The sequence below is a fragment of the Bombina bombina genome, chromosome 6 (genome assembly GCF_027579735.1).
Source record: "Bombina bombina isolate aBomBom1 chromosome 6, aBomBom1.pri, whole genome shotgun sequence".
NCBI lineage: Eukaryota > Metazoa > Chordata > Amphibia > Anura > Bombinatoridae > Bombina > Bombina bombina.
The window spans coordinates 700827177-700845296 of record NC_069504.1 but is presented as its reverse complement, the minus strand read 5'-3'; the positions used below and the strand labels follow the sequence as shown (position 1 = coordinate 700845296).

The 18120-nt window shown below is 38.4% G+C and overlaps 1 protein-coding gene across 1 annotated transcript in view; it reads right to left on the bottom strand.

Moving 5' to 3' along the window:
- LOC128664575 (serine/threonine-protein kinase 10-A-like) overlaps positions 1 to 18120 on the bottom strand; it is a 345944-nt gene that overhangs the window by 76468 nt on the left and 251356 nt on the right. Inside the window, 1 exon segment of the mRNA XM_053719393.1 lies at positions 3161 to 3286. Within this exon segment, the coding sequence (XP_053575368.1) occupies positions 3161 to 3286 (126 nt within the window).

Below are 18120 nucleotides of genomic sequence, written 5' to 3'. Positions count from 1 at the left end.
GGTATGGACAATTGGAAAGCGGATTATCTCAGTCGCCAAACGTTGCATCCGGGCGAATGGTCTCTTCACCCAGAGGTATTTCTTCAGATTGTTCAAATGTGGGAACTTCCAGAAATAGATCTGATGGCTTCTCATCTAAACAAGAAACTTCCCAGGTATCTGTCCAGATCCCGGGATCCTCAGGCGGAGGCAGTGGATGCATTATCACTTCCTTGGAAGTATCATCCTGCCTATATCTTTCCGCCTCTAGTTCTTCTTCCAAGAGTAATCTCCAAGATTCTGAAGGAATGCTCGTTTGTTCTGCTGGTAGCTCCGGCATGGCCTCACAGGTTTTGGTATGCGGATCTTGTCCGGATGGCCTCTTGCCAACCGTGGACTCTTCCGTTAAGACCAGACCTTTTGTCTCAAGGTCCTTTTTTCCATCAGGATCTGAAATCCTTAAATTTAAAGGTATGGAGATTGAACGCTTGATTCTTGGTCAAAGAGGTTTCTCTGACTCTGTGATTAATACTATGTTACAGGCTCGTAAATCTGTATCCAGAGAGATATATTATAGAGTCTGGAAGACTTATATTTCTTGGTGTCTTTCTCATCTTTTTTCTTGGCATTCTTTTAGAATACCGAGAATATTACAGTTTCTTCAGGATGGTTTAGATAAGGGTTTGTCCGCAAGTTCCTTGAAAGGTCAAATCTCTGCTCTTTCTGTTCTTTTTCACAGAAAGATTGCTATTCTTCCTGATATTCATTGTTTTGTACAAGCTTTGGTTCGTATAAAGCCTGTCATTAAGTCAATTTCTCCTCCTTGGAGTTTGAATTTGGTTCTGGGGGCTCTTCAAGCTCCTCCATTTGAACCTATGCATTCATTGGATTTTAAATTACTTTCTTGGAAAGTTTTGTTCCTTTTGGCCATCTCTTCTGCCAGAAGAGTTTCTGAATTATCTGCTCTTTCTTGTGAGTCTCCTTTTCTGATTTTTCATCAGGATAAGGCGGTGTTGCGAACTTCTTTTGAATTTTTACCTAAGTTGTGAATTCCAACAACATTAGTAGAGACTTTGTGGTTCCTTCATTATGTCTTAATCCTAAGAATTCTAAGGAGAAATTGTTGCATTCTTTGGATGTTATTAGAGCTTTGAAATATTATGTTGAAGCTACTAAGTCTTTCCGAAAGACTTCTAGTTTATTTGTTATCTTTTCCGGTTTTAGAAAGGCCAGAAAACTTCTGCCATTTCTTTGGCATCTTGGTTGAAATCTTTAATTCATCTTGCCTATGTTGAGTCGGGTAAGACTCCGCCTCATAGGATTACAGCTCATTCTACTAGGTCAGTTTCTACTTCCTGGGCGTTTAGGAATGAAGCTTCGGTTGATCAGATTTGCAAAGCGGCAACTTGGTCCTCTTTGCATACTTTTACCAAATTCTACCATTTTGTTGTATTTTCTTCTTCTGAAGCAGTTTTTGGTAGAAAAGTACTTCAGGCAGCGGTTTCAGCTTGAATCTTCTGCTTATGTTTTTCATTAAACTTTATTTTGGGTGTGGATTATTTTCAGCAGGAATTGGCTGTCTTTATTTTATCCCTCCCTCTCTAGTGACTCTTGTGTGGAAAGATCCACATCTTGGGTAGTCATTATCCCATACGTCACTAGCTCATGGACTCTTGCTAATTACATGAAAGAAAACATAATTTATGTAAGAACTTACCTGATAAATTCATTTCTTTCATATTAGCAAGAGTCCATGAGGCCCGCCCTTTTTTGTGGTGGTTATGATTTTTTTGTATAAAGCACAATTATTCCAATTCCTTATTTTATATGCTTTCGCACTTTTTTCTTATCACCCCACTTCTTGGCTATTCGTTAAACTGAATTGTGGGTGTGGTGAGGGGTGTATTTATAGGCATTTTAAGGTTTGGGAAACTTTGCCCCTCCTGGTAGGAATGTATATCCCATACGTCACTAGCTCATGGACTCTTGCTAATATGAAAGAAATGAATTTATCAGGTAAGTTCTTACATAAATTATGTTTTTTGAAGGTAAACATTTGTATTTATTGTTTCTGACTGTCATACTTAACTAATCACATACTTTGAAATAAAAATAAAACATTTTTTGGGTGAACTATCCCTTTAAAGGGACACTGAACCCATATTTTTTCTTTCATGATTCAGATAGAAAATGCAAATTTAAGCAACCTTCTAATTTACTCCTATTATCAAATTTTCTTCGTTCTTTTGTTATCTTTATTTGAAAAAGAAGGCATCTAAGCTAATGAGACAGACAATGTTTGGTTCAGACCCTTGACAGCACTTGTTTTTTGGTGGGTGAATTTATCCACCAATCAGCAAGAACAACCCAGGTTGTTCACCGAAAATGAACCCACATCTAAACTTACATTCTTGCTTTTCAAATAAAGATTCCAAGAGAATTAAGAAAATGTGATAATAGAAGTAAATTAGAAAGTTGCTTAAGATTGCATGCTTTATCTGAATCATGAAAGAAAAAATTTAGGTTCAGTGTCCCTTTAACAGCTTTGGCTGTGGTGCTCTTTGCCGCCTTCTGCTGGCCAGGAGTGATATTCCCAACAGTAAATGATGATGTCGTGGACTCACCATATCCAGAAATAAATACATTTATCAGGTAAGCATAAATTTTGTTTTCTTTAACAAAGCACCTCCATGACACGAGGCAAATAACTACTGGGAGGGTAGGGGAGGAATATTTAAGCTTTGTTGGAGTGTCTGCCTCCTGGTGTCCAGGAAAGGTAATTTTCATAGGTTATGAATGTTTCCTCGTGGACTGTCACTGCCAATAGAAGGAAATTATATATATATATATATATATATATATATATATATATATATATATATATATATATATATATATATATATATATGATAAAGATATATAAATATATATATATGTATATATATATATATATATATCAAGCGAAAAAACTGATATCCAGGCTGCGCTTAAAAACCAATGTCTTTATTAAATTCCACTTGGGATAAAAATGCAATAAGAAGAAAGGGGGATCCAGCATAACAGTGTTACCAAAGTTGTTCCGCTATATATATATATTAAGACACACAGAATACGATGTGTGTGTAGTTCAAATACCCATTTATTTCTGTTGCATTTTCTATACTTTTGCTAATATTGTTACCTGTATCTCCTCCAGTTCCCTACACGTCTCTCGCAGATGCTGTTGCAGTTTTTGCAGTTCCTGTTCATGTAACACTTGCTGTTGCTGAGATGCCTCCTTCTGACGGACTGTTTCTTGTAGCAAGAACTAAGTAAAGTAGGCAAAATAAAGCTTGTGAAGATATCAAAATCATATTACATTTACATTCAAATTTTTTCATGATAGTGTTCTAAACTCAAAATTAAATTTCTCTTGTAAAGGTGTATCCAGTCCACGGGTTCATCCATTACTTGTGGGATATTCTCCTTCCCAACAGGAAGCTGCAAGAGAACACCCACAGCAGAGCTGTCTATATAGTTCCTCCCCTAACTGCCACCCCCAGTCATTCTCTTGCAGCTCTCGACAAGAAAGGAAGTATCAAGAGAGATGTGGTGACTTAGTGTAGTTTTTACCTTCAATCAAAAGTTTGTTATTTTTAAATGGTACCGGCGTTGTACTGTTTTACTCTCAGGCAGAAATTGGAAGAAGAATTCTGCCTGGAGGTTTGATGATCTTAGCGGTTTGTAACTAAGGTCCATTGCTGTTCTCACACATAACTGAAGAGTATGGAAAGAAAACTTCAGTTGGGGGGGACGTTCTGCAGATTACCTGCTTTGAGGTATGTTCAGTATATTTTTTTATAGAGAGATGATAAGGTCTAGAAAATGCTGACAGTGCCTGTTATATTTAAGGTAAGACTGATACAGTGATTTAACAATGACTGGGATCATGCTTGCAAAAAAGGGTAATATTCATGTTAATACTCATATTACTTAGTGTAAAAACGTTTGCATGGTTTATAGAAAAAAACGTTTTTTTCTCTGAGGGTGATAAATCTTTATTTGGGGCCTAGTTTTCCACATGGCTAGCTAGATTACTCCTAGGGGTACTTTTTTAAGGCCCTCTGACCTTGAGTGCATGGTGGGAGGGGCCTATTTTTGCGCACTTTTTGCGCAGTTGATATTCAGACTGAGACATCCAGCTTCCCTAAAGGAGTCCTCTGGCATCTAGGACCACTATTGAGGGTTTTTTTCCTGCAAAAATCGTGTTTAAGGGCAGGTAGGAGCCACAGCAGAGCTGTGGCAGTGTGTTTGACTGTTTTTTAACGGTTTTACCATTTTTCTAATCCGGTTTGGGGCCTAAAGGGTTAATCATCCATTTGCAAGTGGGTGCAATACTGCTTTAGTCTCTTAAACACACTGTAAAAATTTTGTAGAGTTTACTTCTTTTTAACACTGTTTTGCAGTTTATGTGGTAGTTTTTTTTCTCTTAAAGGCACAGTACCGTTTTTGTTTAATTGCTTTTTCACATTTATTAAAGTGTTTTCCAAGCTTGCTGGTCTCATTTCTAGTCTGTTAAACATGTCTGACATAGAGGAAACTCCTTGTTCATTATGTTTAGAAGCCATTGTGGAACCCCCTCTTAGAATGTGTACCAAATGCACTGACCTTTCTATAAGTTATAAAGACCATATTATGGGTTTTAAAGATTTATCACCAGAGGTTTCTCATACTGACAAAAGGGAGGTTAAACCACCTAGCTCTCCCAATGTGTCAGAACCTATATCTCCCGCACAAGTGACGCCAAGTACATCTGGCACGTCCAATGCGTTTACCTTTCAAGACATGGCGGCAGTTATGAATCATACCCTCACAGAGGTATTGTCCAAACTGCCAGGGTTACAAGGAAAGCGAGACAGCTCTGGGGCTAGAACAAATACAGCGTTTTCTGACGCTTTAGTAGCTATGTCTGATATACCCTCACAATGTACAGAAGCCGAAGCAGGAGAGCTTCTATCTGTGGGTGACATTTCTGATTCAGGGAAGGCGTTACTTCAGTCCGACTCTGAAATGACAGCATTTAAATTTAAGCTTGAACACCTCCGCTTGTTGCTCAGGGAGGTTTTAGCAACTCTGGATGACTGTGACACCATTGTAGTCCCAGAGAAATTGTGTAAAATGGACAAATACTTTGCAGTGCCTGTTTACACTGATGTTTTTCCAATCCCTAAAAGGTTTTCAGAAATTATTACGAAGGAATGGGATAGACCAGGTGTACCGTTCTCTCCCCCTCCTGCTTTTAAAAAGATGTTTCCCATAGATGCCGCTACACGGGACTCGTGGCAGACGGTCCCTAAGGTGGAGGGAGCAGTCTCTACCCTAGCTAAGAGTACAACTATCCCCGTTGAGGACAGTTGTGCTTTCCTAGATCCAATGGATAAAAAATTAGAGGGTTTCCTTAAGAAAATCTTTATACAACAAGGTTTTATTCTCCAGCCTCTTGCATGCATTGCCCCAGTCACTGCTGCAGCGGCTTTCTGGTTCGAGTCTCTTGAAGAGGCTCTACAGGTGGAGACCCCGTTGGATGATATCCTAGACAGGCTTAAAGCTCTTAAGTTAGCCAATTCATTTATTTCTGATGCCGTTTTTCATTTAACAAAGTTAACGGCTAAGAATTCAGGTTGTGCCATTCAGGCGCGTAGGGCGCTATGGCTTAAATCCTGGTCAGCTGACGTTACTTCAAAGTCTAAGCTTCTCAACATCCCCTTCAAAGGGCAGACCCTATTCGGGCCTGGACTGAAGGAGATCATTTCTGATATTACTGGAGGAAAGGGCCACGCCCTTCCCCAGGATAGGTTAAAAAAATTAAGGACCAAACAGACTAATTTTCGTTCCTTTCGAAACTTCAAGAGTGGCGCAGCTTCAACTTCCTCTACTGCAAAACAAGAAGGAAATTTCTTTCATGTAATTATCAAGAGTCCATGAGCTAGTGACGTATGGGATATACATTCCTATCAGGAGGTACATTCCTACCTCAAAATGCCTATAAATACACCCCTCACCACACCCACAATTCAGTTTTTACAAACTTTGCCTCCCATGGAGGTGGTGAAGTAAGTTTGTGCTAGATTCTACGTTGATATGCGCTTCGCAGCAGGCTGGAGCCCGGTTTTCCTCTCAGAGTGCAGTGAATGTCAGAGGGATGTGAAGAGAGTATTGCCTATTTGAATTCAATGGTCTTCTTCTACGGGATCTATTTCATAGGTTCTCTGTTATCGGTCGTAGAGATTCATCTCTTACCTCCCTTTTCAGATCAACGATATACTCTTATATACCATTACCTCTACTGATTCTCGTTTCAGTACTGGTTTGGCTGTCTACTATATGTAGATGAGTGTCGTAGGGTAAGTAAGTCTTATTTTTTATGACACTCTAAGCTATGGTTGGGCACTTTTTATGTAAAGTTCTAAATATATGTGTTTAAACTTATATTTGCCATGATTCAGGATAATCAGTATTCCTTATTTCGGACAGTCAGTTTCATTATTTGGGATAATGCATATGAAATATTTTTTCTTACCTTAAAAGAATTTTTTCAATTGACTTTTTTTCCCTGTGGGCTGTTAGGCTCGCGGGGGCTGAAAATGCTTCAATTTATTGCGTCATTCTTGGCTCAGACTTTTTTGGCGCAAAAATTTTGTCATTTCCGGCGCCCTAATTGACGCAGGAAGTTCCTCAAAGAAGGAACGTCTCTTACACAATCTTGATGTGGTTCGTGCTTTAAAGTTTTATTTACAAGCTACGAAGGATTTTCGTCAAACATCTGCTTTGTTTGTTGTCTACTCTGGACAGAGGAGAGGCCAAAAGGCTTCGGCAACTTCTCTTTCTTTTGGCTGAGAAGCATAATCCGCTTAGCTTATGAGACTGCTGGCCAGCAGCCTCCTGAAAGAATTACAGCTCATTCCACTAGAGCGGTGGCTTCCACATGGGCTTTTAAAAATGAGGCCTGTGTTGAACAGATTTGTAAGGCGGCGACTTGGTCTTCGCTTCGCACTTTTTCTAAATTCTACAAATTCGATACTTTTGCTTCTTCGGAGGCTATTTTTGGGAGAAAGGTCTTACAGGCAGTGGTGCCTTCCGTTTAAGTGCCTGCCTTGTCCCTCCCTTCATCTGTGTCCTAAAGCTTTGGTATTGGTATCCCACAAGTAATGGATGAACCCGTGGACTGGATAAACCTTTACAAGAGAAAACAAAATGTATGCTTACCTGATAAATTTATTTCTCTTGTGGTGTATCCAGTCCACGGCCCGCCCTGTCTTTTTAAGGCAGGTGTTTTTTATTTTTAAACTACAGTTACCACTGCACCCTTTTTTCTTGCTTGTCTTTGGTCGAATGACTGGGGGTGGCAGTTAGGGGAGGAGCTATATAGACAGCTCTGCTGTGGGTGTCCTCTTGCAGCTTCCTGTTGGGAAGGAGAATATCCCACAAGTAATGGATGAACCCGTGGACTGGATACACCACAAGAGAAATAAATTTATCAGTTAAGCATAAATTTAGTTTTTTATCATTTTTCACAGAGCATACAATTTTAAACTTTCCAATTACTTTATTTTCTTGGTATCCTTTAATTGCAAATAATAAATAGGTAGGCTCAGGAGCAGCAATGTAATACTGGGAGCTGGCTGCTGATTGGTGGCTGCATCTTCAATTACACCCAGTCTAGAAGAGCTCAAAATTCCAAACATTACAGCTTTTCATCTGCACATCAGGAGAAGTGAGCAGAGCCTACAAATAAACATCTTCGATGTGCTGTAGAGGGTAAAGAGGTATGGCTTTGTAAAACAGGAGCTGGAAACAAGTAAATCTGTTCACCCTATTTTATTCACAGTGCTTTCCCTCCCCCAGTATATTGAGTGTAACCTCTAGCTTTGGTTAGTAATATCACATCTTCAAATGTCCTTGAGCATGTTGATGAACAGTCTCCTATAATCTCCTACCGAGATTAATAAGGATCCTTGGACTAGAATTAATTTTGTATATATGAACACAATCTTTTTAGAACAGCAGCCTAAAGATTGCAGACATCCCAACTCTTCCTGAAGTTCAGGGAGTCTCCCTGATTGTAATAGCGGCTCCCTGATGCCAGCAAATGGAATGCAATCTCCCTGAAACTCCAAGTACCATGATCCAATGGGGCCCAACTCCGGAAAAGTGTTTCTTTAAGGAATGCCTTTAGTTGCTGGGACATTATAGAACCCTCAAAGCATGCATCAGTAACCAAAAAGCCCCCACTGATTTAATAAAATAAAAACACAAATACTACCTTATTTACTGCACGTAATTAAACTTTGTATTCTAAATTATTTAAGCATTTAACAAGCGTACGATCACTGGAAAATAGGTTTATTGTATGTGGTTGTGCAATAAAGCTACTTTTTTAATGTGAGTTTAGTGGGAAGCTACTTTAATGATAAGTCTCTATCTTATTTAGGGTTTCAAGGTGTCCAATATATAACTGGGAGGAGGGGTGGCGGCGCAGTAGCGGGTGAAGCCACCTCCCTGAAATTAGTTTTTGCAGGTTGGGATGTCTGAGATTGTGATGTATATACTGATGTCAGTGCCAGTTTCACTTGCACAAGAATATCCTCTTGTGCATGTGAAACACACTTTGCAAAACCAGATCTTAATGTATTTCACTTACACAAGAGGATATTTGGCTCTGAAAAGAGCTGAATACCGAAAATAGCCTATTGTTCCACATTCGGCTGTGAACGAAACTGCTAAACGAAGATATCTATTTGTGCCCTGTCTTTAGGTAGTTGAGGATAAGCTTAGGGATTCCCTGGATGGTTTTAATTTGAGCTTTTCTAGATATATTTTATCAATGACTTATTCCTCTTAATGCTGTCATGGAGAACACTGTTGCCTTTATTGTTAAAATTGCAAATAACTTTTTTTTTGTCACATATTGCTGTTTTATTTTGTTGATATAATTATTTTCTTCTGATTTTCACAGTGGTTAGTTTTGGGTCCTCTGGTGGAACTCTTACCTCCTTTTATAGGTTTGTAATATGGTTATACTCAGTGCCGTCACTTCAGTCCTAGCCCTTGATCACATGGCAGAGGTTAGACGTTGTTTAGATCAAGGTTAAAGGGACACTGAACCCAAATTTTTTCTTTTGTGATTCAGATAGAGCATGCAATTTTAAGCAACATTCTAATTTACTCCTATTATCAAATTTTCTTCATTCTCTTGGTATCTTTATTTGAAATACAAGAATGTAAGGTTAGATGCCAGCCCATTATTGTTGAATAACCTGGGTTATTCTTGCTGATTGGTCAATAAATTTATCCACCAATAAAAAAGTGCTGTCCAGAGTCCTGAACCAAAAAAGACGCTTAGATGCCTTCTTTTCAAATAAAGATAGCAAGTGAACGAAGAAAAATTGATAATAGGAGTAAATTAGAAAGTTGCTTAAAATTGCATGCTCTATCTGAATCACGAAAGAACAAATTTGAGTTCAGTGTCCCTTTAAATGTGACAGTGTTTCCTATTGATCCAGTACTTTCAAAAGATCATTAAATCTAATTGCTTTTTTTCCTATTCCCGATGTGTATATCACTGATGAGGAAACATTTTTTTCTTCCTCGAGATTAGTAGTAGCATGTGGATGCATTTGCTGAAAGCACACATTTTTTGAAGGTTGGAAAATTGTAAACATCTCAGAATGTTTGTGAAGCTTTTCGTCATACTCTTGATATAGTTAGTGCTGAGTATTTTCAAGAAGCCACTAAAGATATCTACAAGATCTATCATGTTTCTTTCATGTAATTGGCAAGAGTCCATGAGCTAGTGACGTATGGGATATACATTCCTATCAGTAGGGGGCAAAGTTTCCCAAACCTCAAAATGCCTATAAATACACCTCCCACCACAGCCACAACTCAGTTTTACAGATTTTGCCTCCTATGGAGGTGGTGAAGTAAGTTTGTGCTTGATTTTTATGATTTCTTCTATGATAAGCACTTTTAAGCATTCTAAAGCCCAATTCCTCTCAGAGTACAGTGTTTGTCAGAGGGATGTGAAGAGAGTATCGCCTATTGATTTTATGTTTTCATTAATGGGAAATCTTTTCAAGGGTTCTCTGTTATCGGTCGTAGGCATTCATCTCCTACTTCCCTTTTCAGATCGACGATATACTCTTATACCATTACCTCTGCTGATAGTTTTCAGTACGTATCATTATTTAAGACACTCAGCTATGTTTGGTGCTTTATGTATTAATATAAAGTTTTAAATATATGTATTTACTTATTTCATTTGCCATGAGTCAGGTCTATGTATATTTCCCTTTGCAGTCTAAACAGTTTCAGTATAGGAATCATGTTTGGGAAGTTTATTTTAACTTTTTTTCTTACCTGGGGTTTGTCTTTTTCTAATTTGAATTGTTTTTCAATTTTTTCACTGGCAAATCTAGGCTCGCGAGGACACAAAATGCTGTTATTTATTCCGTCATTCTTGGCGCAAACTTTTTTTTGCCGCAAAGTTGCGCCTTTGATGGCACAAATTTTGTCATTTCCTGCGTCTTTCTTGACGCTAGTTGTTTTGGCACAAATTCGCGTTTGTTATGAAGTGAATTGCATCATTTTTTGGTGTTGGTTTTGCGCCAAAACATTTTTTAACTTCCTTTTGCATAATGCATCATTCTTGGTGCCAAAATTTAGTTTTCTTTCATGTAATTAGCAAGAGTCCATGAGCTAGTGACGTATGGGATATACATTCCTACCAGTTTCCCAAACCTCAAAATGCCTATAAATACACCCCTCACCACACCCACAAATCAGTTCTACAAACTTTGCCTCCCGTGGAGGTGGTGAAGTAAGTTTGTGCTAGATTCTACGTTGATATGCGCTCCGCAGCAGGTTGGAGCCCGGTTTTCCTCTCAGCGTGCAGTGAATGTCAGAGGGATGTGAAGAGAGTATTGCCTATTTGAATTCAATGATCTCCTTCTACGGGGTCTATTTCATAGGCTCTCTGTTATCGGTCGTAGAGATTCATCTCTTACCTCCCTTTTCAGATCGACGATATACTCTTATATATACCATTACCTCTACTGATTCTCGTTTCAGTACTGGTTTGGCTTTCTACTACATGTAGATGAGTGTCCTGGGGTAAGTAAGTCTTATTTTTGTGACACTCTAAGCTATGGTTGGGCACTTTTATATAAAGTTCTAAATATTTGTGTTTAAACATTTATTTGCCTTGATTCAGGATGTTCAATATTCCTTATTTCAGACAGTCAGTTTCATTATTTGGGAAAATGCATTTGAATAATCAATTTTTTCTTACCTTAAAATTTGACTTTTTTCCCTGTGGGCTGTTAGGCTCGCGGGGGCTGAAAATGCTTCATTTTATTGCGTCATTCTTGGCGCGGACTTTTTTGGCGCAAAAAATTTTCTTTGTTATTTCCGGCGTCATACTTGTCACCGGAAGTTGCGTCATTTTTGACGTTTTTGCGCCAAAAGTGTCGGCGTTACCGGATGTGGCGTCATTTTTGGCGCTAAAAGCATTTAGGCGCCAAATAATGTGGGCGTCTTTTTTGGCGCTAAAAAATATGGGCGTCATTATTGTCTCCACATTATTTAAGTCTCATTGTTTATTGCTTCTGGTTGCTAGAAGCTTGTTCACTGGCATTTTTTCCCATTCCTGAAACTGTCATTTAAGGAATTTGATCAATTTTGCTTTATATGTTGTTTTTTTCTATTACATATTGCAAGATGTCTCAGATTGACCCTGAATCAGAAGATACTTCTGGAAAATCGCTGCCTGATGCTGGATCTACCAAAGTTAAGTGTATTTGCTGTAAACTTGTGGTATCTGTTCCTCCAGCTGTTGTTTGTAATGAATGTCATGACAAACTTGTTAATGCAGATAATATTTCCTTTAGTAATGTTACATTACCTGTTGCTGTTCCATCAACATCTAATACTCAGAGTGTTCCTGTTAACATAAGAGATTTTGTTTCTAAATCCATTAAGGCTATGTCTGTTATTCCTCCTTCTAGTAAACGTAAAAGGTCTTTTAAAACTTCTCATTTTTCAGATGAATTTTTAAATGAACATCATCATTCTGATTCTGATAATTATTCCTCTGGTTCAGAGGATTCTGTTTCAGAGGTTGATGCTGATAAATCTTCATATTTATTCAAAATGGAATTTATTCGTTCTTTACTTAAAGAAGTCTTAATTGCATTAGAAATAGAGGAATCTGGTCCTCTTGATACTAAATCTAAACGTTTAAATAAGGTTTTTAAATCTCCTGTAGTTATTCCAGAAGTTTTTTCCTGTCCCTGATGCTATTTCTGAAGTAATTTCCAGGGAATGGAATAATTTGGGTAATTCATTTACTCCTTCTAAACGTTTTAAGCAATTATATCCTGTGCCATCTGACAGATTAGAGTTTTGGGACAAAATCCCTAAGGTTGATGGGGCTATCTCTACTCTTGCTAAACGTACTACTATTCCTACGGCAGATAGTACTTCCTTTAAGGATCCTTTAGATAGGAAAATTGAATCCTTTCTAAGAAAAGCTTACTTATGTTCAGGTAATCTTCTTAGACCTGCTATATCTTTAGCGGATGTTGCTGCAGCTTCAACTTTTTGGTTGGAAGCTTTAGCGCAACAAGTAACAGATCATAATTCTCATAGCATTGTTAATCTTCTTCAACATGCTAATAATTTTATTTGTGATGCCATCTTTGATATCATTAGGGTTGATGTCAGGTATATGTCTCTAGCTATTTTAGCTAGAAGAGCTTTATGGCTTAAAACTTGGAATGCTGATATGTCTTCCAAGTCAACTTTGCTTTCCCTTTCTTTCCAGGGTAATAAATTGTTTGGTTCACAGTTGGATTCTATTATTTCAACTGTTACTGGGGGGAAAGGAACTTTTTTACCACAGGATAAAAAATCTAAAGGTAAATTTAGGTCTACTAATCGCTTTCGTTCCTTTCGTCACAATAAGGAACAAAAGCCTGATCCTTCCCCTACAGGAGCGGTATCAGTTTGGAAACCATCTCCAGTCTGGAATAAATCCAAGCCTTTTAGAAAGCCAAAGCCAGCTCCCAAGTCAACATGAAGGTGCGGCCCTCATTCCAGCCCAGCTGGTAGGGGGGCAGATTACGATTTTTCAAAGAAATTTGGATCAATTCGATTCACAATCTTTGGATTCAGAACATTGTTTCACAAGGGTACATAATAGGCTTCAAGATAAGGCCTCCTGCAAGAAGATTTTTTCTTTCCCGTTTCCCAGTAAATCCAGTGAAGACTCAAGCATTTCTGAAATGTGTTTCAGATCTAGAGTTGGCTGGAGTAATTATGCCAGTTCCAGTTCTGGAACAGGGGCTGGGGTTTTACTCAAATCTCTTCATTGTACCAAAGAAGGAGAATTCCTTCAGACCAGTTCTGGATTTAAAAATATTGAATCATTATGTAAGGATACCAACATTCAAAATGGTAACTATAAGGACTATTCTGCCTTTTGTTCAGCAAGGGCATTATATGTCCACAATAGATTTACAGGATGCATATCTGCATATTCCGATTCATCCAGATCACTATCAGTTTCTGAGATTCTCTTTTCTAGACAAGCATTACCAGTTTGTGGCTCTGCCGTTTGGCCTAGCAACAGCTCCAAGGATTTTTACAAAGGTTCTCAGTGCCCTTCTGTCTGTAATCAGAGAACAGGGTATTGTGGTATTTCCTTATTTGGACGATATCTTGGTACTTGCTCAGTCTTCACATTTCTTCGAGAACATGGTTGGAGGATCAATTTACCAAAAAGTTCATTGATTCCTCAGACAAGGGTTTCCAGATAGATTCAGTGTCCATGACTCTGTCTCTGACAGACAAGAGACGTCTAAAATTGGTTTCAGCTTGTCGAAACCTTCAGTCTCAATCATTCCCTTCGGTAGCCTTATGCATGGAAATTCTAGGTCTTATGACTGCTGCATCGGACGCGATCCCCTTTGCTCGTTTTCACATGCGACCTCTTCAGCTCTGTATGCTGAACCAGTGGTGCAGGGATTATACAAAGATATCTCAATTAATATCTTTAAAACCGATTGTACGACACTCTCTGACGTGGTGGACAGACCACCATTGTTTAGTTCAGGGGGCTTCTTTTGTTCTTCCGACCTGGACTGTGATTTCAACAGATGCAAGTCTGACAGGTTGGGGAGCTGTTTGGGGGTCTCTGACAGCACAAGGGGTTTGGGAATCTCAGGAGGTGAGATTACCAATCAACATTTTGGAACTCCGTGCAATTTTCAGAGCTCTTCAGTCATGGCCTCTTCTAAAGAGAGAGTCGTTCATTTGTTTTCAGACAGACAATGTCACAACCGTGGCATATGTCAATCATCAAGGAGGGACTCACAGTCCTCTGGCTATGAAAGAAGTATCTCGAATACTGGTATGGGCGGAATCCAGCTCCTGTCTAATTTCTGCGGTTCATATCCCAGGTATAGACAATTGGGAAGCGGATTATCTCAGTCGCCAAACGTTACATCCGGGCGAATGGTCTCTTCACCCAGAGGTATTTCTTCAGATTGTTCAAATGTGGGGACTTCCAGAAATAGATCTGATGGCTTCTCATCTAAACAAGAAACTTCCCAGGTATCTGTCCAGATCCAGGGATCCTCAGGCGGAGGCAGTGGATGCATTGTCACTTCCTTGGAAGTATCATCCTGCCTATATCTTTCCGCCTCTAGTTCTTCTTCCAAGAGTGATTTCCAAGATTCTAAAGGAGTGCTCGTTTGTTCTGCTGGTGGCTCCAGCATGGCCTCACAGGTTTTGGTATGCGGATCTTGTCCGGATGGCCACTTGCCAACCGTGGACTCTTCCGTTAAGACCAGACCTTCTATCGCAAGGTCCTTTTTTCCATCAGGATCTCAAATCCTTAAATTTGAAGGTATGGAGATTGAACGCTTGATTCTCAGTCATAGAGGTTTCTCTGGCTCTGTGATTAATACTATGTTACAGGCTCGTAAATCTGTATCTAGGAAGATATATTATCGAGTCTGGAAGATTTACATTTCTTGGTGTTTTTCTCATCATTTTTCTTGGCATTCTTTTAGAATTCCTAGAATTTTACAGTTTCTTCAGGATGGTTTGGATAAAGGTTTGTCTGCAAGTTCCTTGAAAGGACAAATCTCTGCTCTTTCTGTTCTTTTTCACAGAAAGATTGATAGTCTTCCTGATATTCATTGTTTTGTACAAGCTTTGGTTCGTATAAAACCTGTTATTAAGTCAATTTCTCCTCCTTGGAGTTTGAATTTGGTTCTGGGGGCTCTTCAAGCTCCTCCGTTTGAACCTATGCATTCACTGGACATTAAATTACTTTCTTGGAAAGTTTTGTTTCTTTTGGCCATCTCTTCTGCTAGAAGAGTTTCTGAATTATCTGCTCTTTCTTGTGAGTCTCCTTTTCTGATTTTTCCTTCCTGGGCATTTAGGAATGAAGCTTCGGTTGATCAGATTTGCAAAGCAGCAACTTGGTCTTCTTTGCATACTTTTACTAAATTCTACCATTTTGATGTGTTTTCTTCTTCTGAAGCAGTTTTTGGTAGAAAAGTACTTCAGGCAGCTGTTTCAGTTTGATTCTTCTGCTTATAATTTCAGTTTTTTTCATTATAAGATTTAAATTTTGTTTTGGGTGTGGATTATTTTCAGCGGAATTGGCTGTCTTTATTTTATCCCTCCCTCTCTAGTTACTCTTGCGTGGAAGATCCACATCTTGGGTATTCATTATCCCATACGTCACTAGCTCATGGACTCTTGCTAATTACATGAAAGAAAACATAATTTATGTAAGAACTTACCTGATAAATTCATTTCTTTCATATTAGCAAGAGTCCATGAGGCCCACTCTTTTTTGTGGTGGTTATGATTTTTTTGTATAAAGCACAATTATTCCAATTCTTTATTTTTTTATGCTTTCGCACTTTTTTCTTATCACCCCACTTCTTGGCTATGCGTTAAACTGATTTGTGGGTGTGGTGATGGGTGTATTTATAGGCATTTTGAGGTTTGGGAAACTTTTCCCCTCCTGGTAGGAATGTATATCCCATACGTCACTAGCTCATGGACTCTTGCTAATATGAAAGAAATGAATTTATCAGGTAAGTTCTTACATAAATTATGTTATTTTACCCCTCTCCCTCTATTGCTCGCTGTTTTCATGATTTTTGAAAGCTATTATGCCTGCTTTTTTATTTTATTTTTTGTTTTAAAAAATACTATCTTTGTTTTGTTTTTTTCTATCTACTGAAACTTTTACATTGTGGAAATTGAATGTTTTGCCTAATGTTATTTTTCTTTTTCCTTTACATTTTGCGAGAAGTCTCATTCTGATCCTGACTCTGATGTTACTGTAGAAACTATGATGCCCTGAAACACAATTCTACAAAGCTAAGTGTGTTTTTTAATTATTAAGCTGTTATTTTCTTCAGCTCAATTATGTGGCATTTATTTATCATATTTTATGCTAATAATGTTTCTATATGTACAATGACATTTACTGTTTTTACTTTCTCAGTTCATGTACTTGATTTCATCTGCAAATATCACGTTATTGCTTTTATCATAAAAGGTTATGACTGCTATTATGCCTTTAAGTAAACTTACAAGGTCTTTTCAAAATTGTTAAGATTTAATTAATTTTGTTCTGACCGACAGCATACTTAAGTTTATTCTACTGATGAAGGTTTCTTTGGTTCAAAGGATCCTGTATCAGAGACAGTTTGGTAAAAATTCTCCTTATTTTTTATTTGAACATTTTTTGTTCTTTGTTAAGGAAATGTTGTTATTTTTAGCTTTTAGGAGCCTAGTCCTCCTATTAACTATCGGCTAGATTACGAGTTTTGCGTTATGAGCGGCTCGGAGTCGGTACTAACTTGCAAGTTATTTCCACTGCTCACCTCCTTATAGCGCTGCTATTACAGGATTTCAAAAACCCGGCGTTAGCAGGCAATATGGCAGCGTTGAGTAAAATTGAGCTCCATACCGCACTCAAATACCAGCGCTGCTTTGAGCTGGTTTTACGTGCTCGTGCACGATTTCCCCATAGACATCAATGGGGAGAGCCGGCTAAAAAAAAGCCTAACACCTGCAATAAAGGAGCGTAATGCTCCGTAACGCAGCCCCATTGATTCCTATGGGAAAAGAAAATGTATGTTTACACCTAACACACTAACATAAACCCCGAGTCTAAACACCCCTAATCTGCTGCCCCCGACATCGCTGACACCTACATTACACTTATTAACCCCTAATCTGCTGCCCCCGACATCGCCGCCACCTATCTACACTTATTAACCCCTAATCTGCCGCCCCCAATGTTGCCATCACCTACATTAGTTATTAACCCCTAATCTGCCATCCCCGACATCACAGCCACCTACCTACACTTATTAACCCCTAATCTGCTGCTCCAATGTCGTCGCCACCTACATTACAGTTATTAACCCCTAATCTGCCGCCCCCGACATCGCCGCCACCTACCTACACTTATTAACCCTAATCTGCCGTCCCCAATGTCGTCGCCACCTACATTACAGTTATTAACCCCTAATCTGCCGCCCCCGACATCGCCGCCACCTACCTACACTTATTAACCCCTAATCTGCCGCCCCAACGTCGCCGCCACTATACTAAAGTTATTAACCCCAAAACCTAACCCTAAGTCTAACCCTAACACCCACTTACTTTAACATAATTAAAATAAATCTAAATAAAAATTACAATTAATACCTAAATAATTTCTATTTAAAACTAAACACTTACTTGTAAAATAAACCCTAAGCTAGCTACAATATAACTAATAGTTACATTGTATCTAACTTAGGTTTTATTTTTATTTCACAGCTAAGTTTGTATTTATTTTAACTAGGTAGACTAGTTAGTAAATAGTTATTAACCTGAGTTACACTAAAACCTAACCTTACACTAAAATTAAATAAATTACATTAATTAAATACAATTAACTAAATTACAAAAAAACACTAAATTACACAAAATAAAAAAGAAATGATCAAATATTTAAACTAATTACACCTAATCTAATAGCCCTATCAAAATAAAAAAGCCCCCCAAAATTAAAAAACATAA